This window comes from Rattus norvegicus, chromosome 2, assembly GCF_021556685.1.
Source record: "Rattus norvegicus strain SHRSP/BbbUtx chromosome 2, alternate assembly SHRSP_T2T, whole genome shotgun sequence".
Taxonomy (NCBI): domain Eukaryota; kingdom Metazoa; phylum Chordata; class Mammalia; order Rodentia; family Muridae; genus Rattus; species Rattus norvegicus.
Window position 1 is genome coordinate 75,359,737 of NC_141535.1, and position 26,035 is coordinate 75,385,771.

Sequence of the window (26,035 nt, forward strand, 5' to 3'; positions counted from 1 at the left end):
GAGCTTTAGTAAGGTTTCTTTTACGTATGTAGGTGCCCTTGTATTTGGGGCATAGATATTTAGGATTGAGAGTTCATCTTGGTGGATTTTTCCTTTGATGAATATGAAGTGTCCTTCCTTATCTTTTTTGATGACTTTTAGTTGAAAATTGATTTTATTTGATATTAGAATGGCTACTCCAGCTTGCTTCTTCTGACCATTTGCTTGGAAAGTTGTTTTCCAGCCTTTCACTCTGAGGCAGTGTCTGTCTTTGTCTCTGAGGTGTGTTTCCTGTAGGCAGCAGAATGCAGGGTCATCATTGCGTATCCAGTTTGTTAATCTATTTCTATTTATTGGGGAGTTGAGGCCATTGATGTTGAGAGATATTAAGGAATAGTGATTATTGCTTCCCGTTATATTCATATTTGGATGTGAGGTTATGTTTGTGTGCTTTCATTCTCTTTGTTTTGTTGCCAAGACGATTAGTTTCTTGCTTCTTCTAGGGTACAGCTTGCCTCCTTATGTTGGGCTTTACCATTTATTATCCTTTGTAGTGCTGGATTTGTAGAAAGATATTGTGTAAATTTGGTTTTGTCATGGAATATCTTGGTTTCTCCATCTATGTTAATTGAGAGTTTTGCAGGATACAGTAACCTGGGCTGGCATTTGTGTTCTCTTAGGGTCTGTATGACATCAGTCCAGGATCTTCTGGCCTTCATAGTTTCTGGCGAGAAGTCTGGTGTGATTCTGATAGGTCTGCGTTTATATATTACTTGACCTTTTTCCCTTACTGCTTTTAATATTCTTTCTTTATTTTGTGCATTTGGTGTTTTGACAATTATGTGACGGGAGGTGTTTCTTTTCTGGTCCAATCTATTTGGAGTTCTGTAGGCTTCTTGTATGTCTATGGGTATCTCTTTTTTTAGGTTAGGGAAGTTTTCTTCTATGATTTGGTTGAAGATATTTACTGGTTCTTTGAGCTGGGAGTCTTCACTCTCTTCTATACCTATTATCCTTAGGTTTGAACTTCTCATTGAGTCCTGGATTTCCTGTATGTTTTGGACCAGTAGCTTTTTCCGCTTTACATTATCTTTGACAGTTGAGTCAATGATTTCTATGGCATCTTCTGCTCCTGAGATTCTCTCTTCCATCTCTTGTATTCTGTTGGTGAAGTTTGTATCTACAGCTTCTTGTCTCTTCTTTTGGTTTTCTATATCCAGGGTTGTTTCCATGTGTTCTTTCTTGATTGCTTCTATTTCCATTTTTAATTCCTTCAACTGTTTGATTGTGTTTTCCTGGAATTCTTTCAGGGATTTTTGTGTCTCCTCTCTATGGGCTTCTACTTGTTTATTTATGTTTTCCTGGAATTCTTTCAGGGATTTTTGCGATTCCTTTCTGTAGGCTTCTACTTGTTTATTAATGTTTTCCTGTGTTTCTCTAAGGGAGTTCTTCACGTCTTTCTTGAAGTCCTCCAGCATCATAATCAAATATGATTTTGAAACTAGATCTTGCTTTTCTGGTGTGTTTGGATATTCCATGTTTGTTTTGATGGGAGAATTGGGCTCCGATGATGCCATATAGTCTTGGTTTCTGTTGCTTGGGTTCCTGCGCTTGCGTCTCGCCATCAGATTATCTCTAGTGTTACTTTGTTCTGCTATTTCTGACAGTGACTAGACTGTCCTATAAGCCTGTGTGTCAGGAGTGCTGTAGACTTGTTTTCCTCTCTTTCAGTCAGTTATGGGGACAGAGTGTTCTGCTTTCGGGCGTGTAGTTTTTCCTCTCTACAGGTCTTCAGCTGTTCCTGTGGGCCTGTGTCTTGAGTTCACCAGGCAGGTCACTTGCAGCAGAAAATTTGGTCTTACCTGTGGTCCTGAGGCTCAAGTTCGCTCGCGGGGTGCTGCCCTCGGGCTCTCTGTGGCGGCAGCAACCAGGAAGACCTGCGCCGCCCTTTCTGGGAGCTTCAGTGCATCAGGGTTCCAGATGGCCTTTGGTGTTTTCCTCTGGCGTCCGAGATGTATGTGCAGAGAGCAGTCTCTTCTGGTTTCCCAGGCTTGTCTGCCTCTCTGAAGGTTTAGCTCTCCCTCCCACGGGATTTGGGTGCAGAGACTCAAGCTTCTCTTGATACAACTGCTAAAATTGTGTACTAAAATCAAATATAATTATTGAACTCATTCTCCAATTTGGAAGTCTGTGTATTTTGATATAAAGACTATACCTTATATCATTATGAAAAGAACCTAAGAAAAAGCGGGGAGTCAAGGACTAGTCAATTGGTGTTGTAGCTCATGTTTGCCTGGGTAAACGTGTGCTCCAATCCTGGGGTGATTTCAGCTGTATCTAATTTTCTAGTGATTTTTAGCTTTTCTATTTCATTTTATTTTCTTACTATTGTATATACCTATTTCATTTTTTCATGATTCTTATAGAAAATATGGAATTTTCAAAAGTTGTATGCACAATATATAAGAAATTAGTGTTTGTTTTTTGTCTATTTTTGATATTGCACATTAATTACAAAGTTTCTTTCCTTCTAACATTTAGTTTAGTGGTTCATTTTATTGTTCCTGAATGCATATATAACTTCCTACATACACATATTTTGTTAACTATAACATAAGTCCCTACAATATTACTACTGTGTATGTTTTCAAGGTTTTCCAATAGCCACTATACAGCCATTTGATGTGCTCTTTCCTGAAAAGGACCTCTTCTCCCTCTCCCAGATTTAATGACATGCCTTTCGTTCTTTGTGTAGAGTTGTTCCATCATGGACATTTCCCCCCATCTCAATATGGTATGCTTGCTGGTGTTACCTTTTTCAGATCATTTTTGAGTGGCCATATTGGTGAGAATTCATGGTTATACCCTCTTATGTTACCAGGAAGTGCAATCTGACAGAAATGCCCCTGATTCTTTGACTATAAGAGTTTTTCTGCCTAGTCATTCACAATGGTCCCTAGCCAGGTGTGGGTGTGTTTTTTAATGTATCCATTAGGACTAGGTTATATAACTCTGTTTTTTTATTGCTTGTTGTTTTCTGTAGTGATTTCTGTTGCAAAAAGTTTTCTTAAAGTGGGTGAAGGCTACAATTATCTGTGTGTATAATAACCAGTGTTTATATATTGTTGATAGTAAATTAGTGGTTGTTGATTTCCCTGCATTATTAATTTTAATAGACATGTCAATTTCTGTTAAGTCTCACCATAAATTTAATGTATATACATTCCATTGATAACATACACATATAATTCATATATATATATATGAATTAATGATTTATATTAATGGTAAAGTACTTCATGTAAACCAGCTCATAATTTTATGTGTAGTTTTAAAAATATTTGCCCATGTGTTTTTGTTTGTTTGTTTGTTTTGTTTGTTCTTTTACTATTTTCTCATTGATAGAACCAGATACCACAACATTAACTTAAGGAATAAAGGATTTGTTTTAACTCAGCTTCTATGGGTCTAATCTGTCATGGTAATGAAGGCATGTGCTCACATTATATTTTCTTTGACTTCCTCTTTTTTATTCTATCTGAAATCCTGTCCTATCATGTATGAGTATCTATATTCAGGATTATTTTTCTTTCTGTCAAATATCAGAAAAGTAGCTTCACAGCAGTCACAAAGGGGTGTCTTCTAGGCAAGTCTACACCAATCATTTGCATGCTGTAAAAATATAATTTATATTCAGAGCAAGTAGCTAAAATTTTCATGTTTAGTAATGTGTACAAATTCTCTCTTCCTTATAGGTAGAAAATGATGACCTGCGCTAATCTACAGTGACAACTTGGGATGCAATGGCTGCCCCTGTGTTTCCACTTATGAATAGGAAGTAAATATGGTCTGACTTTCCCTGATGGGCAGCTAAATCATGGACAGACTAAATGACTTACTTTGGACTGTCCTTCCAAAAGATGTTTTGGCTTCTCTCTTGAATGCTTACTGAGCCCTTGTAGGCCACGAAGACAAGAAGGACTGTGAACGGGAAGTGATCTTACAATGAGAATTACGAGCACATCTTGCATCTGTCCAGTCCTCGTGTGTCTCTGTTTTGTGCAGAGGTGTTATGGAACTGCTCACCACAGCTCCATTAAGGTGACCAGAAACCAAACCAAACACACTGAAGGGGAAACTGAAGTACACCATCGTCCCAAGAGAGGATGGGTGTGGAACCAGTTCTTTGTTTTAGAAGAACATATGGGACCAGACCCACAGTATGTTGGAAAAGTAAGTTTGTTTTGATTTTCTTGGAAGAGTTTGCTAGTTTTTCTTCTCTTGAGAAATCATAGGGTGAGATGAAGGAGCTGGAGAATGAATGAAGAGATAAGGAACATGGAACACACTATAGAAAACTGTTCCTTAGATTGGAAAACTCAAACTAATTATAGAAAACAGGCACTGTCCTACAGAATACATCTGTTAAAAAGTAACTTACACACACTGAATTATTCTTTCCCACTAATGTCACCATTTTTTTCTAATAAAAATGATTCGATTCTACATACAATTAGATACATTTGTGTTTGTTACCATAAAATAATACTAAAATTCACCACTTTTTGGATCGTTCCGTTGCTGTCGTGTTAATGTTTTTCTGGTTCATGAATATGATGTTAAAATACCACTTTACATTTTGAAGCTTAGTATTTATTTCATTTCTTAACATGTGTCCTTAAGTCAACTTTTAAAGTACATGGACATAATTGTCTCACATCTAATAATAATTTATACATTTATATTGCTTTAGTGTCAATATAGGTTAAATGTGCATAAGACAGTGATAAAAATCACAAAAGAATGTAGTTAGCATATTATTAATATTATGATATTAAGTTCCATTCTTTTAAAAAACAGTGATATGGAAGACATCTTGATACATCCCCTTTGATCTAGAGGAGAAAATGAGGTGGAGAAGCTTAGTTGTGATTAATTGTTGATTGGTGAAAGCAGCTGCACTTACGTCTGTTTAACTCCCATCAGAGAAACAGCTTGCACACAAGTTGGTTCACTGACTGCAGGCTCAGCTCTTTCCTCCTCCCGAATGGCTGTTTATTTTTGTTTTATCACTACTTATTAAAAGCATAGTCCTTGATCCAAAGCACACTACCCTCCTTGCACGCAGGCTGTGCAGGGTCTTAAGCAGTCTGTTCTATAGCATGCCATTCAGGAACTACAATGCAGCTGTGGTATCTGTAGTCCACAGAAGCTGAAGGATCAGTGTACAGAGCACAGACAAAGATCTCAGCCAATTCTACAGTATTCTCATATGAATATCAAAGTCAAACAAATGGTTAATCTTACTGTGTGCTTTTGCCTTCCAATGTGTTTCATAGAATTAAAGCATCTGAACGTTAAAACATAGAACAATGGAATCTACATTGTTATAAACTTCCAATCCATTTTTAAAAGTATTCCTTTAATTTTTCAAATGGAGGCAAGACAGAAGAAACAAAAAATTGACTCTTACGGGTTAAAACAATATAAATCTATCTTATTATTGAAGAGATGCATGTCTCAGTCAGGGTTCTTATTCTTGCACAAAACATGAAGACCAAGAAGCAAGTTGGGGAGGCAAGGGTTTACTTAGCTTCTATTTCCTTATTGCTGTTCATCACCAAAGAAGTCAGGACAGAAATTCACATAGGGCAGGAACTTGGAGGCAGGAACTGATGCAGAGGCCAGGGGGGAGTGGTGTTTACTCTATTGCTTCCCCTGGCTCACTCAGCTTGCTTTCTTATAGAACCCAGGACACCAGCCCAGGGATGTCACCACCCACAATAGTCTGGTCCCTTCCCAGATGATCACTAATTGAGAAAATGCCTTACAGCTAAATCTCATGGAGGCATTTCCTCAAGAGATGCTCCTTTCTCTGTGATAACTCCAGGTTGTGTCAAGTTGACACACAAAACCAGCAAATCCAGTGCATATTAAATGTTAATTTAAAGAAAAGTGAAAATAATATAATTTTCTAGAAGTAAGGGTGGGGGAAGGACAGGACAACTTTTCAATTCTTTTTCGGCATAAATAGGCTAAACAAAGATGATGCCTCAGTGAAAGGATGAGTCCAATGTACTTTGGGACTCTGTGGCCATTAATTTAGAATTGAAGTTTTCTAAGTGAAAAGGAATGTTGAAGGCTCATAGTGACGTCCTGTTAAGTTGCTCATGTTCCAGTGGGAAAGTTTCATGGATAAAGGATGACATCAAAAGTCACTGCCACTTAAAGATTTAACATTTCTTCAGTTGTATATGATCTCTGGCAGTTTGGATGAAATATTGGCAGAATCCATAACAGGGTTTGTAGCAAATGCTAATAGTTGAAATAACTAATGAAAACACTTCAAACAAAAATATCACTAGTTAATGGGTATATGTGTCACCAAGAGGGGCTTGAGAGGTAGCCATTGTTTATTTGTTACTGCTGTCACCATAATTTCTATATTATTTTGATAAGTGCTGAGCAACTGAAGTTGTCTATGTTTTGCCACTGTTTGGTGGAATTATGTAATGAAGATACAATTTAATACATGTACACAAAACTATCTTTCTGAAATAGGATTCTAATTTATTAGTTAAGGAAATTTCATATATATTTGTAGATGTTCCACATTGAGTGGTATAGTATATTAACCATTGATAGTAAAAGCAAAATGTGTTGACAGGAATGGAAAGATATGGTTAAAGGGTGTGGAATTTTGGAAATATGGTAGGATTTTTAAGTGAAGTCTTTGTGTATCTTTTAAACTACATTTTGTTTATTGAGCATAAAATAGGTTTGGAAGATTTCATCCTTTTATAAATTTATTTAATCAGTTTTTATCATTCTAGTTTTATCCTCCTGGTCCACAATCTGACTGTTCCTCATGCCATACCTCCCTGCCCTCCCCTCCCATCTCCAAGAATATGTCTCCACCCTGCACCCCCCACCCCACCAGAGCTCTCCACTCTCTGAGGACTCCAGGCTCTTGAGAGTTAGGGGTATCTTCTCTGACTGAATCCAGCTCTGACAGTCCTTTGCTGTATATGTGTTGGGGGCCTCATATCAGCTGGTAAATGCTGGCTGGTTGGTGGTCCAGTGTCTGATAAATCTCAGGGGTCCAAGTTAACTGAGACTGCTAGTCCTCCTACATGGTTGCCATTCTTCTCCACTTCTTCCAGCTTTTCCCTAAATCAACCAGACCGGTCAGCAGCTTCTTTCCATTGGTTGGGTGTAAATAGCAGCATCTGACACTTTCAGCTGCTTGTTGGGTCTTTCAGAGAGCAGTCATACTAGGCCCCTTTTTGTGAGCACACCTTTTTTTGTGACATCAGTAATAGTGTCAGGCCTTGGGACCTCTCCTTGAGCTGGATCCCACTTTGGGCCTGTCACTGGACCTCCTCTTCCTCAGGCTTTTCTCCGTTTTTGTCCCTGCAGTTCTTTCAGACAGGAAGAATTTTAGGTGAGAGATTTTGACTGTGGGATGGCAACCCCATTCTTCCCTTGATGCCCTGTCTTTCTGTTGGGGGTGGGCTTGACAAGTTTCCTCTTCCCACTGTAAGGCATTTCATCTAAGGTCCCTTTGAATCCTGAGAGTATCTGTCATCTCCCAGATCTCTGGCAGGTGCCCCCCACCTCCTATCTTCCAAGGTTGCCTGTTTTAATTCTTTTTGCTGGCTCTCAGGGCTTCACTCCTGAACCCCCACCCAATCCGTGAAGATGTTCCCTCTTTTCCTCCCTGTCCCCCTTTCCACCTAGGTCTGTCCCATTCTGACTCCCCTTTTATCCCCTCCTGTGATTGCTTTCTAGTCCCTCCCAGGTGGAATTGAGGCATGCTTCCTTGGGTCCTTCTGCTTCTTAAACTTTTCGAGTGCTGTGGACTCTATCCTGGCTATTCTATAATTTTTTTCATGGATAATATCCACTTATTAGTAAGTACATACCATGCATGCCCTTTGGAGTCTGACTTACCTCACTCAGAATGATATTTTCTAGTTCCATTGATTTCACTGCTAAAATCAAGATGCCCTTGTTCTTAAAAGCTCAGTAGTATTCCATTGTGTAAAATAACTGCATTTTCTATATCCATTCTTCTGTTGTGGGATATTTGGGTCGTTTCCAGCTTCTGGCTATCACAATAAGACCACTATGAACATGTGCTGCTGTGGCATGGTGGGGCATGTTTTGGGTAAGCGTATTATAGCTAGGTCTTCAGGTTGATCTATTTCCAATTTTCAGAGGAACCTCCAGATTGATTTCCAGATTTCTTTCACCAGTTTACTAGCAATGGAGGAGTGTTCCTCTTTCTTAACATCTTTGGCAATATGTACTATTAATTTAATTTTTGATCTTAGCCATTCTGATTGGTGTAAGGCAGAATATCAGGGTTCTTTTGTTTTGAATTTCCCTGATCGATAAGAACATTGACCATTTCAAGTGCTTCTCAACCATTCAAGATTACTCTGCTGTGAATTCTCTGTTCAGTTCTATACCTCACTTTTTTTTATTGGATTTTTTTTTTTTTTTGGTGATAAGCTTCTTGAGTTCTTTATATACTTTGGATATGAGCCCTCTATTTGATATGGGGTTAGTGAAGATTTTTTTCCAAAAAATGTCCAAAGAACATGTCCTATCGGCTATGTTCTTTGCCTTACAGAAGTTTTCCAGTTTCATGAGGCCCCATTTCTCAATTTTTCATCTTAGAGAGTGAGCCACTGGAGTTCTCTTTAGGAAATACCCACCTGTGCCAATGAGTTCAAGGCTCTTTCCAACTTTCTATTCTATTTGATTCAGTGTATCTGGTTTTACGTTGAGGTACTTGACCCACTTGAACTTTAGCTTTGTGCAAGGTGACAAATATGGATCTATTTTCATTTTTCTACATACAGACAGCCATTTAGACGAACACAGTTTATTACAGGTGCTTTCTTTTTCCTTTGTATATTTTTGGTTTTCCTGTCAAAGATCATGTGTATGTAAGTGTGTGGTTTTATATTGGGGTCTTCAATTCTATTCCATCAATCAGCATGTCTATTTCTGTACCAACACCATACTGTTTTTTATCACTATTGCTGTGTAGTATAGCTTGAGGTCAGGGATGGTGATTCCCCAAGAACTACTTTTATTGTTTTGCTATTTTGTTTTATGTTTGTTGTTTTTTTTTTGTTTTGTTTTGTTTTTTTTTGTTTTTGTTTTTGTCTTTCCAGATGAATTTGGGAATTTCTCTTTCCATGTCTTTGAAGAATTGTGTTGGGATTTTGATGGGGATTGTTTTGAATCTGTAGATTGCCTTTGGTAGGATGGCCACTTTTACTATTAACATAGTAATAGTTAATCCATGATCATGGGAGATCTCCCCATTTTTTGAGATCTTATTTGATTTCTTTTTCAGGGACTTGAAGTTCTTGTCATACAGATCTTTCAATTGTTTGTTTAGAGTTATTCCACATATTTTATATTTGTGGCTATTGTGAAGGGAGTTGTTTCCCTATTTTATTTCTTGGCCATTATTTGTGTAAAAGTAAGATACTGATTTATCTGAGCTAATTTTATACCCTCCCTCACTTTGATGAAGTTGTTTATCAGCTGAAGAAGTTCTCTGGTAAATTTTTGAGGTCGTTTATATATACTACCATATCATTTGCAAATGGTGATACCTTTACTTTGTTTTTGGCCAAGTTGTATCCCCTTGATCTTTCTTTGTGGTTTTATTGTTCTAGCTTGAACTTCGAGTACAATATTAAATAGATATGGTGGGAGTAGGCACCCTTGTCTTACTTTTTAATGGGATTTCAGTGGGATTGCTTCAAGTAACTCTCCTTTTAATTTGATATTGGCTGTCGCTTTGCAGTAAATTGCTTTTATTATGTTTAGGTATGGATCTTGAATTCCTGATCTTTCCGATACTTTTAACATGAACAGGTGTTGTATTTTGTCAAATGCTTTCTCTTCATCTAAGGAGATGATCACGTGATTTTTTTCTTTGAATTTATTTATATAGTTGATTATGTTATTGTATTTTCCTATATTGAACCAACCTTGCATCCCTGGGATGAAGCCTACTTGACTGTTGTGAATAATGGTTTTGATGTGTTCTTGGATTCAACTTGCAAGAATTTATTTAGTATTTTTGCATTGATATTCATAAGTGAAATTGGTCTGACATTCTCGTTTAGTCTTGCATCCTTTTTGTATGGATTAGGTGTCAGAGTAATTGTGAATTCTTAGAATGAATTTGGTAGTGTTACTTCTGTTTCTATTTTATTGAATAGTTTGAGGAATATTGGTATTAGGTCTTCTTTAAAGGCCTATTAGAATTTTGCACTAAATCTGTCTGCCCCTGAGCTTTTTTGTTTGTTTGTTTGTTTGTTTAATTACTTCTATTTCTGTCTAGCCCTGAGTTTTTTTGTTTGTTTGTTTGTTTAATTACTTCTTCTATTTCCTTAGGGGATATGGGCATGTTTAGACAGTTTACCTGCTCTTGATTTCACTTTACTGTGTGGTATCTGTCTAGAAAACAATCCATTTCATCTAGAATTTCCAGTTTTGTTGAGTATAGTCTTTTATAGTAGTATCCAATGATTTTTTTTTTAAAAAAATCCTTCTGTTCTGTTGTTATGTCTTCCTTTTCATTTCTGATTTTGTTAATTTGGATAGTGCCTCTTGGCCTAATATTTGGGCTATGGGTTTATTTATCTTGTTGATTTTCTCAAAGAACCCGATTTTGGTGTTGTTGATTCTTGGTATAATTGTCTTTGTTTCTATTTGGTTGATTTCGGCCCTGTGTTTGACTATTTCCTGCCTTCTCCTCCCCTTGGGTGTCTTTCCTTCATTTTGTTCTAGTGCTCTCAGGTATGCTGTTAAGTTGCTTGTGTAAGATCTCGCCAGTTTCTTTACCAGGAAAATTAGTACTATGAATTTTCTTCTTAGCACTGCTTTTGTTGTGTCCCATAAATTTGGGTATGTTGTGTCATCATTTTCATTGAATTCCAGGAAGTCTTAATTTCTTTATTTCTATCCTGACCAAGTTATCATTGAATAGAGATTTGTTCCATTTCCATGTATATGTGGAATATATATATATATATATATATATATATATATATATATATATATATATATTGTTGATGGTATACTGATAGGATACATGGAATTATTTCAATCTTTTTGTATCGGTTGAGGCCTGTTTTGTTCTCAAATATATGGGTAATTTTGGAGAAGGTTCCATAAATTGCTGAGTAGAAGGTGTATTTTTGTTGTTGTTGTTGTTTTAGCGTGAAAAGTGCTGTAGATACCTGTTAAGCCCATTTGGTTCATAATATCTATTAGTTTCACTGTGTCTCTGTTTACTTTCCGTCTCAATGACCTGACCCTTTGTCAGAGTGGGGTGTTGAGGTTTCTCCCTATTATTGTGTGGGGTTCATTATGTATTTTATACTTTAGTAAAGTTTCTTTTATGAATGTGGGTGCCCTTTCATTTCAAGCATAGACATTCAGAATTGAGAATTTCTCTTTGTGGTTTTTTTTGTTCAATGAATAAAAAGTGTCCTTTGTCATCTTGTTTGATAACTTTTGGTTTAAAGGCTAAAAGTCTATTTTTCTTTTTTTTTGGATATTAGTTTGAAAACTCGAATTTGTTTTGGAAGACCATTTGCTTGGAAGACCTTTTGCCATTCTTTTACTCCGAAGTAGTGTCTGTCTTTGTTATTGAAATGTGTTTCCTATATGCAGCAAAATGCTGGATCCTGTTTATATATCCAGTCTAATAGCTTAAATCTTGTTACAGGTGAGTTGATTCCATTAATATAGAGATATTAAAGGCAGCTGATCCCTAGTTCCTGATATGTTTGTTTTTATAGGTGTCATTATGTGCCTGTGGTCCTCTCCTTTTAGTTTTTCTTTGAGATGATTAGTTTCTTGTGTTTGGGTTGATGTAGGTATCTCCTTGTGTTGGAGTTTTCCTTCTGGAATCTTCTGGAGGGCTGATTTCATCATTTATAATTACTAGATTTCTTTGTTTTGAATTTTTTGGTGTTTTTTCTCCCCTTCATTGTAATTAGATTATATTAACATAATGTAGTTCCTTCTCAAAAACCCTCCCACCCTGAACAGTATCCTTTCTGCCAATCATTAGGAAAAAAACAGATTTCTAATGAATAAGAACAATTAAAATATATAAGATAAAACAAAGGCTAATACATTAAGCCCATTAACATATTATCTCGTACACAATAATATTTTGATGCTTTGTATTTTAAATTAACATTCCTTTAAAATTTCATACATACATTGAAATACTCATACTTAACTTCATCTACTTCTCCCATATCACCCTCAAGAAGTTCTTCTACCAATTTAGTTCTTCTCTTCTTCAAAGGTTTCTCCTTCTGTTTTCATGATCCTCTGAGACTCACTACTTCTTCCCATGTGTAGGCTCAGACTTCAGGATTATGATATCCATTTCAAGTTTGGAGATCGTGTTTCTGAGGGTTTCTCATTCTTTTGTTGTTCATATTATTTCAAAGTTCTGATCTATGTATGTATGAGTAAGATAAAGAATGTAAAACTGATCACAAACTCTTTCAAAAATTCATTTATTTGTCTTATTCATTTTTTTTTCTTTTTCTTTTTTTTTCGGAGCTGGGGAACGAACCCAGGGCCTTGCGCTTCCTAGGCAAGCGCTCTACCACTGAGCTAAATCCCCAACCCCTGTCTTATTCATTTTATATCCGGTCATAGCCTATTTTCCTCCTTTTTTGCTTAGTCCCACACTTACAAATCCCTCCTCCACACCCCCCTCTTCTGTTCAGAGAAAGAGGAGCCCAACTTCTATACCATCCACCCTGGTATATCTGGTGCAAGTAGGACTTCCACTGAGTCCCAGCCATGCAATCCCAGTAGGGCAAAGGGATCCAACGGCAGGGAACAGAGAGCAAGATAGCTAACACTCTACTTGATAGTGGACCCACATGAACACCAAGCTGCAAATTTGCTACAAATGGGTATGTGACCTATGTCCAGCAATGCATGCTTCCTGGTTGGTGGCCCAGTCACTGTGATCTTACATGGTCCCAGGTTTTTTGACTATGTAGGACTTCTTGTAGTGTTTGTGACCCCCTAGCTTGCACAATTCTATGCTCCATTCTTCAACAATAATTCCCGACTTCCACCTGATTTTAGGCTGTAGGTCTTGGAATCTGCCTCTATCTGCTGCTGAATAAAGACTGTCAGGCAATAGTGATGCTAAAATTCTGTCTGCAAGTGTTATTAATACTGCTTCATTTTTATTCCTGCACATATTGTAAGCAAGACTGATTTTGGGTTCAAGATTTTTGTCGGTGGACTGATCCCCCCCCAACTCCTGGTCCTTTGGAAGTCCCATTTGGCTACAGGATGCGCAAATTTCTGTCCATTTATTCCTCCTGTGGTAGGAATCTCAGCTAGGGTAACTCCCATAGAATCCTTGTATTCTTCCCTGCCCCAGGTCTCCTCCAGCTATCCCAGAGATGCCCCCCACTGATTTCCATTCTCACTCCCAGACTTCTCTCACTCCCTCCCGCAACACTTGATCATCATCCCCATTCTCCTCCTCACCTTTCCCCACATCCATCTCTCTATCTGCCTGAAAGGTAGAAGTTTTAAGGTTGCCATCCTAGCCAAAAGTTTAGAGTAGAAGAAAGAAACTGGTCGGGCCCTGGAACTGCAATTACATTGGCCAGTTCAACAGCTTTCTCCCAGGAACTAGCTGACCATAATGTTAGATTAAAATCTTAGAGAACAACCTTGAGAAGTAGGAAGCTTCTCCCAGGAACCAGCAGACCATAAAGTTAAACAGTCTTGAGAAACAAGAAGCTCCCCCTTGTGATTTTTTTCACTGGTATTCTTGACATTTTCCAATGACGCCCTCCCTACCCCTTTGGGTTGTGGTTTCTTCCTTTAAATTCCCCTTCTCTTAGGCAATAGTGGTGGAACTCCACTGCCCCTGCATGGGATATGAGTCTCTACTTCAGTGCACTGGTTCCTATCGATAAAACTCATGTGTTTACAGCAAGGACGGTCTTGTGTGAGTTCTTGGGGGGTCGTGTTATCCTGAGACTTGAGGGTCTCCCCACTCGGGGGTCTTTCACACCCCTTATGACTATATACTTTCCTCTTCAAAGTTAGATTTGCATATTATTCCTTGCGCCCTCTTTATTTCCCAGTTCCTTTGGGTCTGTGGATTGTAGCATTAGTATCCTGAATTTTATGACTAATATCCAATTATAATTGTGTACATACCATACATGTCTTTCAGCCTTTAAGGAACCTCATCAAGATGATATTCTAAAGTTACATCCATTTGCTTGCAAAATATAGGTCTTAGTTTTTAATAGCTTAACCACATTCTACTGTGTAGATGCACCACATATTTCTTCATTCATTATTCAATTGGGGGACACCTAGATTGTTTCTAGTTTCTGGCTATAATGAATATAGCTGCTATGAACATAGCTAAGCAAGTGCCCCTGTTATATATTGGGAAACAATTTTGTTTTTTGCTCAGGAGTGGTATAGCTGGGTCTTAAGATAGCCATGAAATTGATTTCCAAAATGTTGTACAAGTTTGCAATCCCACCAGCAATTGAGGAATGTGCCTCTTTTTCCACATCATGCCAGCTTGTGCTGTCACTTGAATTTTTGATTTTAGTCATTCCAACAGGAGGAAAATGGAATCTCAGGCTCATTTTCATGTGGATTTTCCTGATTATGAAGGACACTGAATATTCTTTAAGTACTTTGTCATTTAGTTTTCCTTTGTTGAGAATTCTCTGTTCATCTCTGTTTCCCATTTTTAATAGGGTTATATGGTTGGTTGGTAACTATCTTGAGGGTTTTTTCTTTTTGTTCATTTTTATGTATTTACTATATTAACCTTTTTCAGAATGTAGGGTTGTAAAGATTTATTTCTAATCTGTTGCCTGCCATTTTGTCCTAATGTCTTACAGAAGCTTCTCAGTTTCATAAGAACCCATTTACCAATTGTTGATCTTAGAGCCTGAGCCATTAGTATTCTGTTTAGAATGTTGTCTTCAGTACCAATAAATCATGCCCATAGGTGTGGGTATTCTATTTGATTCCACTGATCAACCTGACTGGATGTATACTAGTAGAAGGAAATTTTTTTTTAATATTGCTTGTAGTACAGCTTGAAGTCAGGAATAGTGATACCTCAAGAAGTTACTTTATTGTTCTTCATTGTTTTATCTATCCTGGGCTTTTTTCCACATGTATATAGTAATTGCTCTCTCAAGGTCTGCAAATAATTTTGTTGGAAATATGATGGCAATTTCATTGAATCTGTACACTGTTTTGGGTAAGATGGACATTTTCACTCTGTTTATTATATTGATCATGAGTATGGGAGATCTTTAAATCTTCAGATATATTCTTCAATTTCTTCTTTTTAGAGACTTGAAGTTCTTGTCATGTCTTTTCCTTGCTTGGATAAACTTAAACAAAGGCACGTCATATTATTTGTGGTTATTACAAAGCATGTTATTTCCCTAATTTCTTTCTCAGATCATTTATCATTATAGAGGACTATTGACTTTTTGAATTAATTTAGTATCCAGCATTTTGATGACAATATTTAAAAGCTGAAAGAATTATAAGTTAGAATTTTTAGGCTCACTTAGGTATATAAACATATCATCTGAGAATAATGAAATTTTGATTTCTTCCTTTCCAATTTGTATCCCCTTGATCTCCTTTATTTATCTTATTGCTCTAGCTAGAATTTCAAGTAGGATATTGGACAGAGTGGGCAGCCTTCGTTATCCTTGATTTTAGTGGAATTACTCTAAGTTTTTCCTCGTTTAATTTTATATTGACTATTGGCTTGATGCATATTACTTTTATTGTGATTAGGTATGAGCTTGTATCCCTGATCTCATTAAGATTTTAAAATGAAGGGGTACTAGATTTTGTCAAAACTTTTTCAACATCTAATGAGATGTTTATTTTTAAATATTCAATTACTTGGTGGAACACATTGATGTATTCTCATGCATTCAACTCTTCCTGCATCCTTGGAATAAAACCTACCTGATCATGGTGGATGTCTGTTTTTATATATTTTTGATTTTGTTTTGCAAGTGTATTATTCTGAGTTTTTCATCACTATTCATAAGGAAAATTGTATATAAAATTATCTTTGTTGAGGTTTTGGATGGTTTATATATCAGGGTAACTGTGGTCTCATAGAATGAATATGGCAATGTTCCCTAAAATTGTATTTTTGTGGAATCGTTTGACGAGTATTGTTATTCTCTATTCTTTAAAAGTCTGGTAGAATTCTGCACTAAAATCATTTGGCCCTGGGCTTTTTATAATTTGGGAGAATTCTAATGACTGCTTCTATTTCCTTATAGTTTAGAGGACTATTTAAATAGTTGAACTGATCTTGATTTAATTTTGGTATCTCTCTAGAAAACCATCCACACTGTTTAGATTTTTCCAATTTTGTGGAGTACAAGACTTTGAAGTAAGATATAATGATTCTTTGGACTTCCTCATTGTCTGTTGTTATGCCACTCTTTTTACTATGATTTTCTTTATTTGCATTGCATCTTTCTGCCTTATGATTTGATGGTCCAGGGTTTTGTCTATCTTGTTGATTTTTCTCAGAGAACTTGCTCTTGGTTTGATTGAGTATTTGTATTGCTCTGTTTATTTCTAATTGACCGATTTGGCACTAAGTTTTAATATTCCCCTCCCTCTTCTCCTCTTATGTCTCTTTGATTCTTTTGTTTCTCTAGCTTTCAGGTATGATGTTAAGTTGCTTGTACGAGAACTCTCATATTTCTGTATTGAAGGCACTTAGGGCTATGAACATTCCTCTTAGTACTGCTTTCATTTTGTCCCATATGTTTGCTTCATTTTCATTGAATTCTCTTAAGTCTTTTATTTCTTTCTTAAATTTTCTTTATTGAGTAGAAAGTTATTTAGCTTCTATGAGTTTGTAGGCATTCTATTGATGCTGTTGTTATTAAAATCCAGTTTTAATCATAGTGATCTGGAAGAGTTCAATGGGTTGTTTCCATCTTCTTGTTTCTTGCTTTATTGTGGTTTTCTTCGTGTCTAATTACATAATCAATCCCATGAGCTGATGAGAAGAAATTATATTATTTTGTGTTTAGGTACAATGTTCTGTAGATATATGCTAGGTACATTTGATTCATAATATCTCTTTTTTTAATCTTTATTAACTTGATTACTATTCTTATATTCTATTATATACTAATCTTACTATTTCTTATTTACATTTCGATTGTTATTCCCCTTCCCTGTTTCCAGGCCAACATCTCTCTAACCCCTCCCACTCCCCTTCTATATGGACTTCCCCTCCCATTAACATGATCCCCCCAACAATCACGTTCACTGGGGGTTCAGTCTTGCCAGGACCAAGGGCTTCCCCTTCCACTGGTGCTCTTACTAGGCTATTCATTGCTACCTATGAATTTGGAGCCCAGGGTCACTCCATGTATAGTCTTTGGGTAGTGGTTTAGTCCCTGGAAGCTCTGGTTGCTTGGCATTGTTGTTCATATGGGGTCTCGAGCCCCTTCAAGCTCTTCCAGTCCTTTCTCTGATTCCTTCAACGGAGATCCCGTTCTCAGTTCAGTGGTTTGCTGCTGGCATTCGCCTCTGTATTTGCTGTATTCTCAGTGTGTCTCTCAAGAGAGATCTACATTCGGTTCCTGTTGGCCTGCACTTCTTTGTTTCAACTATCTTATCTAGTTTGGTGCCAGTACATGTATGGGTCACATGTGTGGCAGGCTCTGAATGGGTATTCCTTCTGCCTCTGTTCTAAACTTTGCCTCCCTATTCCCTGCCAAGGGTATTCTTATTCCCCTTTTAAAGAAGGAGTGAAGCATTCACATTTTGGTCATCCTTTTTGAGTTTCATGTGTTCTGTGCATCTAGGGTATCTCTTACTTTCATTTCTTCTCTCTTTATTTTCTGTTTCAATGACCTCTCCATTGGTGAGAAGTCTGCCACTATTAGTGTTTAGTTTTGATGTATTATTAAACTTTAGTAATGTTTCTTTTAGAAATATGGGTACCCTTGCATTTGGTGCATAGATATTCAAAATTGAGAAGTCATCTTGGTGGATTTTTCCTTTGATGAATATGAAGTGTCCTTCAGCAATTGTTTGGATTAGTTATAGTTGAAAGTACATTTTATTAGATATTAGAATGGTTAATTCATCTATCTATCTATCTATCTATCTATCTATCTATCTATCTATCTATATCTTTGTTACTGAGGTATAATTCTTGGATGCAGTGGAATGGTGGATCTGTTTATGCATGTACTCTGTTAGTTTGTGTTTTTTTTTATTGGAGAATTGAGTCTATTGATGTTGAAAGGTAATAATTTTCCATGATAGTTTTATCTGTTATTTTTGATGTAGGTGGTGTGTGTGTGTGTGTGTGTGTGTGTGTGTGTGTGTGTGTGTGTGTCTGAGAGAGAGAGACAGAGAGGGAGAGAGATTCTCTTTTTTGATTTTGCTGTTGTGAGACTATTAATTTATTGGGTTTTCTTAGTTCTGGCATTCCTTGTGTTAATGTTTTTCTTCTAGTATCCTCTATAGGGCTGGATTAGTTAGATTAGTAAAAGATCTTGTTTTAAAAATCTGCTAGATATAGTAGTCTGGGCTAATATCTGTGGTCTCACATGGTCTGCAAAAGGCAAAGCTTACTTTCCTAGTCTCTATTGAGAAGTAAGGTGTAATTGTAATAAATCCTCCTTTATATGTTACTTGGCCTTTTTCCCTGGCAGTTTTTAATATTTTTCTTTGTTCTTTACATTTAGGGTTTTGATTATTATGTGGCAGAAGGATATTCTTTTTGGGTCCAATCTATTTAATGTTCTATAAACTTTTTAAAATTTCTAGGCATCTCTTTCTTTATGTTGGGGACAGTTTTTTCTATGGTTTTATTGTTATTATTTTCTGGGCCTTTGAGCTGGCAATCTTCCTCTTCTTCTAATCCTGATATTCTTTGGTCTTTTCTTTTCTTAGTAATTCAGATTTCCTTGATGAATTTTTTAGAGTCAACATTTTGTAAGTGTTGTATATATGTCTTTTATCTAATCCTCTATGCCCAAGATTGGCTTTTTCATTGTAGAGGGCCGCTATAACATTCGCCACCACAAGATGGCGCTGGCTTCCACTGCGCCCCATGTGGAAGGCCAGGATAGCTTTCTCCATTACAAGATGGTGCTGGCCTCTGCCGCACCAGCCGTCTTCCTTTCAGGAAGTTAACTGTGTGCGCATGTGCAAGAGTGCCCACTCTGGGGCGTGCCTAATGAGATCATGGGTAAGCAACCAATCAGGTGTGCATGCACCGCGCTAGGGTGTATATAAGTCACGCCATGCGGGCGTGCAGGGCCTCTCCTTATGATTCAATAAACGTTTAGCTGTAGCAAGGATCCGTATGTCCCCACGTGTTTTCTTGCTGGCGAGGGCGCGCGGGACATTTCATTTCTTGTATTTTTTTGGTGATGCTTGTGTCTCTACTTCCTGTTCTCTTGCTTATGTCTTCAATCTTCAGGAAATCGAATTTTCCTCTTTTTATTTTATTTTCTTTTTCTTTTCTTTCTTTCTTTTTTTTTTATTAACTTGAGTATTTCTTATATACATTTCGAGTGTTATTCCCTTTCTCGGTTTCTGGGCAAACATCCCCCTCCCCTTCCTTATGGGTGTTCCCCTCCCCACCCTCCCCCCATTGCCGCCCTCCCCCCAACAGTCTAGTTCACTGGGAGTTCAGTCTTAGCAGGACCCAGGGCTTCCCCTTCCACTGGTGCTTTTCCTCTCTAAAGGAATCTATAATTTTAATATGATTAAATTTAAAGTCATTTTCTTGCTCTTCAGGTGTGTTAGAATAGTCAGGGTTTGAAGTAGGAGGATAGCCAGGCTCTGGTGGTGCCAATGGCCTTGGCTTTTGTTGATTATACTCTTACAATGGTCTTTAGCTAGCTGGTTGTTCCTGATGTAGGCCAGCCTGGTAGTTTCTATTGGCATGAGACCTCTGTGATTACAGGTAGAAATGGTAGTCCCTAAGTGCAGCAGGCCTCTGGGTATTCTGACTTGGAGCAGGCCTCCTGGGATGTAGGCAGAGTTGTGACTTTGGAATGGAGTTCAGATCCTGCACTTCAGGTAGAGGTGTAAACTAGAAAATGGATTGCTGAACACTTGGCCTTTGATTCTCAGGACTTTGAGTAGATATCTCTCCACTGATTCCTGCACACTGCGAAAAAAGTAGCTTATCTTACTGAAATTTAGAGAAGCAAAGGTCAACGGGTATGTGTATTAATATTTAGAAGACAATTTGACAACATCACCATTTAGCAAAATAAAAATGGCAATTAATACTGAAGGGTCAGTGACAATCTGCCCTGCAGTTCAGCATTATTATAGTCCTAGGCATGAAATTTGCTCCTGTTGAACAACCATGGAATACATAAAATGAGGGAGTTGTTTCATATAAACATTCTGTCATTGTTACACAAGTGGGCAGATCTACCCAAACTGGTCAGTGTATAGTATGCTGGGTATAGTGTGTTATCAAATCACCTGTTTGTTTTGTGTTGTTTTGTTTTCCTTACCAGCAGCCTGTTTAGTGCCTCTAGTACTATGAGAGCTAAATCTCAAGGAGATTTTCCTGATCAGTTTTAAAATTTTATGTCTAAGTTATATACTCCAAACATATCATATCTTCAACAATGGGATCTTACCATGTTGTTATGGTAGATAATCGAAGGCAGTACCAATAGCCTGTGTTGTTTTAGCGATGTCTGAGGTATAAATAACAACAATCTCTTAAGGAGGTAATCCATGACTTGGACTGCAATTTCATTTAATATTTCATGTCTTCTGGGAGGATAATTATTCATGGATGCAGGGAAATTTTGTTGAAACTCTTTTCTAAGGTTTATTTTAAAATTATATTACTAAGTAGTGACTTTGCACAGCAACCTTACACATACTCTCAATACATGTTTTCATTTTGCTTAAGACAGACTAATCTCTTTTCTCTTCCATCCTGTCTCTCAATACATGAATGCCCAGTATTCTCTCCTATTCTTTCATGTCACATGGACTCTACTATGTATCCCATAATGTGTGTGTGTGTGTGTGTGTGTGTGTGTGTGTGTGTGTGTTTGGTGGTGGTGGTAGTGGTGGTGGTGTTTCTTTTGAGTTTTGTTTGCTTTAGCTTGGTTGGTTTCGTTTTTTGAGATAGGGTTTCTCAGTGTAATAGCCATAGCTGTCCTGGAGAAGCTTTGTAGACTAGGCTGTCCAGAAACACAGATGTCTGCCCGCCTCCACCTCCCAAGTGCAGGAATTAAAGATGTGTGCTACTATTCCCAGCAACATAATGTTTTTTCACTATGTTGAATTATAGGAGGTTTCTGCCTAACGTTTAATGATCCCCTCCTTTAAGCTACTTTTTTCTCCTTATTGTCCACAATTTTTCCATACCACTTTCTGATTAAACCTTACTAGCTCCCATATTTTACCTTCCTAATTTCATTTTTTCCATAAAATATCATCCCCAGTTTTAATGTCTCCCACTCTACTTGCTTCTGATTTCATTCCACATTAAACACACAAAAAATTTGACTCTAGTATCTGAATATGAGAGAGACCATGTGATGTTTTATTTCTGTTTTATATTTTGTTTTAATGAAGAGAGAAAACAAATTTATTTCATAATATTTGTTTATGGCAATTGTATACATTGTGCATATTTCAATAATAAAGAACAAAATAGATTATTTATGGTAGAATAAGAGTTCTATTTTACTTAATTGATCTTCAGTTTGCTTATGCTGATATCAAGGTATATATGATTATAAAATTAATAAATATTTACATTATCTGATGATATACATACACTACAATTATATTGTTTAATATTTTATACCACTGTCATAATTTTCCTAAGACTTAAACCACAATACATTGAAAATATCACATTAACATTAAGAAGTTGGTCAGAAAATGTGTCATTTTTAGTCTCCTGTTTCTGTAGATGGAAGAGAATCATCTCTATGTTGATTGGTTAAACAACTACAAAGAGGCAGACAGTAAATATGAATTCTAAGTGTCTACATGAAATATGCTCACCATTTTGACACACATCTGAAGCAATGGGATTCACGCTCAGAACACTTAAATGACTTATTGATGTTTGTGGGATTTGTTAGGTCAGTGTCAAAGAACAATTAATATATCCAATTCTTTAATTAAATTTCTTTCTAGTTTTAAAAGTGTGAAATTACTGAGAGCTTTTCATAATAGTTTCCATTTGATGCACTTCTGTTTATAAAGAATAAAACAACTAAAACTCTTTTTTTTCCTTAAAAATAATTTTTATTCTCATTTTCTTCCTATAAAACTCCAAAACTTTCTTTAAAATCTTTAAAATCCCTCAATTGTGTGCTCCTGCAATATTAAAATAAAGTTTTTTTTTCTTTTTTTTTTTTATTAACTTGAGTATTTCTTATATACATTTCGAGTGTTATTCCCTTTCCCGGTTTCCGGGCAAACATCCCCCTCCCCCCTCCCCTTCCTTATGGGTGTTCCCCTCCCAACCCTCCCCCCATTGCCGCCCTCCCCCCCACAGTCTAGTTCACTGGGGGTTCAGTCTTAGCAGGACCCAGGGCTTCCCCTTCCACTGGTGCTCTTACTAGGATATTCATTGCTACCTATGGGGTCAGAGTCCAGGGTCAGTCCATGTATAGTCTTTAGGTAGTGGCTTAGTCCCTTGAAGCTCTGGTTGCTTGGCATTGTTGTACATATGGGGTCTCGAGCCCCTTCAAGCTCTTCCAGTTCTTTCTCTGATTCCTTCAACGGGGGTCCTATTCTCAGTTCATTGGTTTGCTGCTGGCATTCGCCTCTGTATTTGCTGTATTCTGGCTGTGTCTCTCAGGAGCGATCTACATCCGGCTCCTGTCAGTCTGCACTTCTTTGCTTCATCAATCTTGTCTAATTGGGTGGCTGTATATGTATGGGCCACATGTGGGGCAGGCTCTGAATGGGTGTTCCTTCAGTCTCTGTTTTAATCTTTGCCTCCTCCTTCCCTGCCAAGGGTATTCTTTTTCCTCATTTAAAGAAGGAGTGAAGCATTCACATTTTGATCATCTGCCTTGAGTTTCGTTTGTTCTAGGGATCTAGGGTAATTCAAGCATTTGGGCTAATAGCCACTTATCAATGAGTACATACTATGTATGTCTTTCTGTGATTGGGTTAGCTCACTCAGGATGATATTTTCCAGTTCCAACCATTTGCCTACGAATTTCATAAAGTCGTTGTTTTTGATAGCTGAGTAATATTCCATTGTTTAGATGTTCCACATTTTCTGTATCCATTCCTCTGTTGAAGGGCATCTGGGTTCTTTCCAGTTTCTGGCTATTATAAATAAGGCTGCAATGAACATAGTGGAGCACGTGTCTCTTTTATATGTTGAGGCATCTTTTGGGTATATGCCCAAGAGAGGTATAGCTGGATCCTCAGGCAGTTCAATGTCCAATTTTCTGAGGATCCTCCAGACTGATTTCCAGAATGGTTTTACCAGTCTGAAATCCCACCAACAATGGAGGAGTGTTCCTCTTTCTCCACATCCTCGCCAGCATCTGCTGTCACCTGAGTTTTTGATCTTAGCCATTCTCACTGGTGTGAGGTGAAATCTCAGGGTTGTTTTGATTTGCATTTCCCTTATGAGTAAAGATGTTGAACATTTCTTTAGGTGTTTCTCAGCCATTCGGCATTCCTCAGCTGTGAATTCTTTGTTTAGCTCTGAACCCCATTTTTTAATAGGGTTATTTGTTTCCCTGCAGTCTAACTTCCTGAGTTCTTTGTATATTTTGGATATAAGGCCTCTATCTGTTGTAGGATTGGTAAAGATCTTTTCCCAATCTGTTGGTTGCCGTTTTGTCCTAACCACAGTGTCCTTTGCCTTACAGAAGCTTTGCAGTTTTATGAGATCCCATTTGTCGATTCTTGATCTTAGAGCATAAGCCATTGGTGTTTTGTTCAGGAAATTTTTTCCAGTGCCCATGTGTTCCAGATGCTTCCCTAGTTTTTCTTCTATTAGTTTGAGTGTGTCTGGTTTGATGTGGAGGTCCTTGATCCACTTGGACTTAAGCTTTGTACAGGGTGATAAGCATGGATCGATCTGCATTCTTCTACATGTTGACCTCCAGTTGAACCAGCACCATTTGCTGAAAATGCTATCTTTTTTCCATTGGATGGTTTTGGCTCCTTTGTCAAAAATCAAGTGACCATAGGTGTGTGGGTTCATTTCTGGGTCTTCAATTCTATTCCATTGGTCTATCTGTCTGTCTCTGTACCAATACCATGCAGTTTTTATCACTATTGCTCTGTAATACTGCTTGAGTTCAGGGATAGTGATTCCCCCTGAAGTCCTTTTATTGTTGAGGATAGCTTTAGCTATCCTGGGTTTTTTGTTATTCCAGATGAATTTGCAAATTGTTCAGTCTAACTCTTTGAAGAATTGGATTGGTATTTTGATGGGGATTGCATTGAATCTGTAGATTGCTTTTGGTAAAATGGCCATTTTTACTATATTAATCCTGCCAATCCATGAGCATGGGAGATCTTTCCATCTTCTGAGGTCTTCTTCAATTTCTTTCCTCAGTGTCTTGAAGTTCTTATTGTACAGACCTTTTACTTGCTTGTTTAAAGTCACACCAAGGTACTTTATATTATTTGGGTCTATTATGAAGGGTGTCGTTTCCCTAATTTCTTTCTCGGCTTGTTTCTCTTTTGTATAGAGGAAGGCAACTTATTTCTTTGAGTTAATTCCACAAAATTGAAACAGATGGATCAGTACTGAATACCTTCTACGAAGCCACAATTACTCTTATACCTAAACCACACAAAGACACAACAAAGAAAGAGAACTTCAGACCAATTTCCCTTATGAATATCGACGCAAAAATACTCAATAAAATTCTGGCAAACTGAATTCAAGAGCACATCAAAACAATCATCCACCATGATCAAGTAGGCTTCATTCCAGGCATGCAGGAATGGTTTAATATACGGAAAACCATCAACGTGATCCATTATATAAACAAACTGAAAGAACAAAACCACATGATCATTTCATTAGATGCTGAGAAAGCATTTGACAAAATTCAACACCCCTTCATTATAAAAGTCCTAGAAAGAATAGGAATTCAAGGCCCATACCTAAACATAGTAAAAGCCATATACAGTAAACCAGTTGCTAACATTAAACTAAATGGAGAGAAACTTGAAGCAATCCCACTAAAATCAGGGACTAGACAAGGCTGCCCACTCTCTCCCTACTTATTCAATATAGTTCTTGAAGTTCTAGCCAGAGCAATCAGAGAACAAAAGGAGATCAAGGGGATACAGATCGGAAAAGAAGAGGTCAAAATATCACTATTTGCAGATGACATGATAGTATATTTAAGTGATCCCAAAAGTTCCACCAGAGAACTACTAAAGCTGATAAACAACTTCAGCAAAGTGGCTGGGTATAAATTTAACTAAAACTCTTTAAATATGAAATGCCAAATATTTATAACATATATACAAGATTAAGATTAAAGAAAGAATATATCATACAAAACTTCAGCATTCAGAGATTCAGAAATAAATTAGGAGATTTAATGTCAAAAAACTCTGAATTCAAATATAAGTGCACAGCCAAAATTGGACCTAGTCACTATCTTATAGTCAAGTTGGTAATATTTGTAAATGAAAAGTTCACGCATCAAAACATGATATTTGAAATTCACATAAATGACAGCATGAATTCATAGAGCCTTGTGCATTCAGAGTTATGGATCACATTTTTGTATTTACTATTTTCAAAGCCTAACTGTGAATTTAGGTCAGAAGGAAGTAAAGGCATTAAGGGGAAATTTGATTTAATGGATATCTCATTTAGTTTAAGTGACTTTGGCTTCTATGTTAAAAATATCCTATTTAGAGGGTTAATTATAATTTTGAGAATAACTTATACTTTATTTGAGTTACT

General features: G+C 37.1%; 1 protein-coding gene across 12 annotated transcripts in view; it reads left to right on the forward strand.

The window, feature by feature from the left end:
* Cdh18 (cadherin 18) overlaps positions 1-26,035 on the forward strand; it is a 1,022,663-nt gene that overhangs the window by 699,822 nt on the left and 296,806 nt on the right. For all 12 annotated transcript variants that reach the window (XM_087621794.1, XM_087621802.1, XM_087621796.1 and 9 more), the window contains one exon: positions 3,735-4,212. In XM_087621794.1, coding sequence (XP_087477920.1) covers positions 3,985-4,212 — 228 coding nt within the window. In that variant the 5' untranslated portion in view covers positions 3,735-3,984. The remainder of the gene's footprint in view (positions 1-3,734; positions 4,213-26,035) is intronic.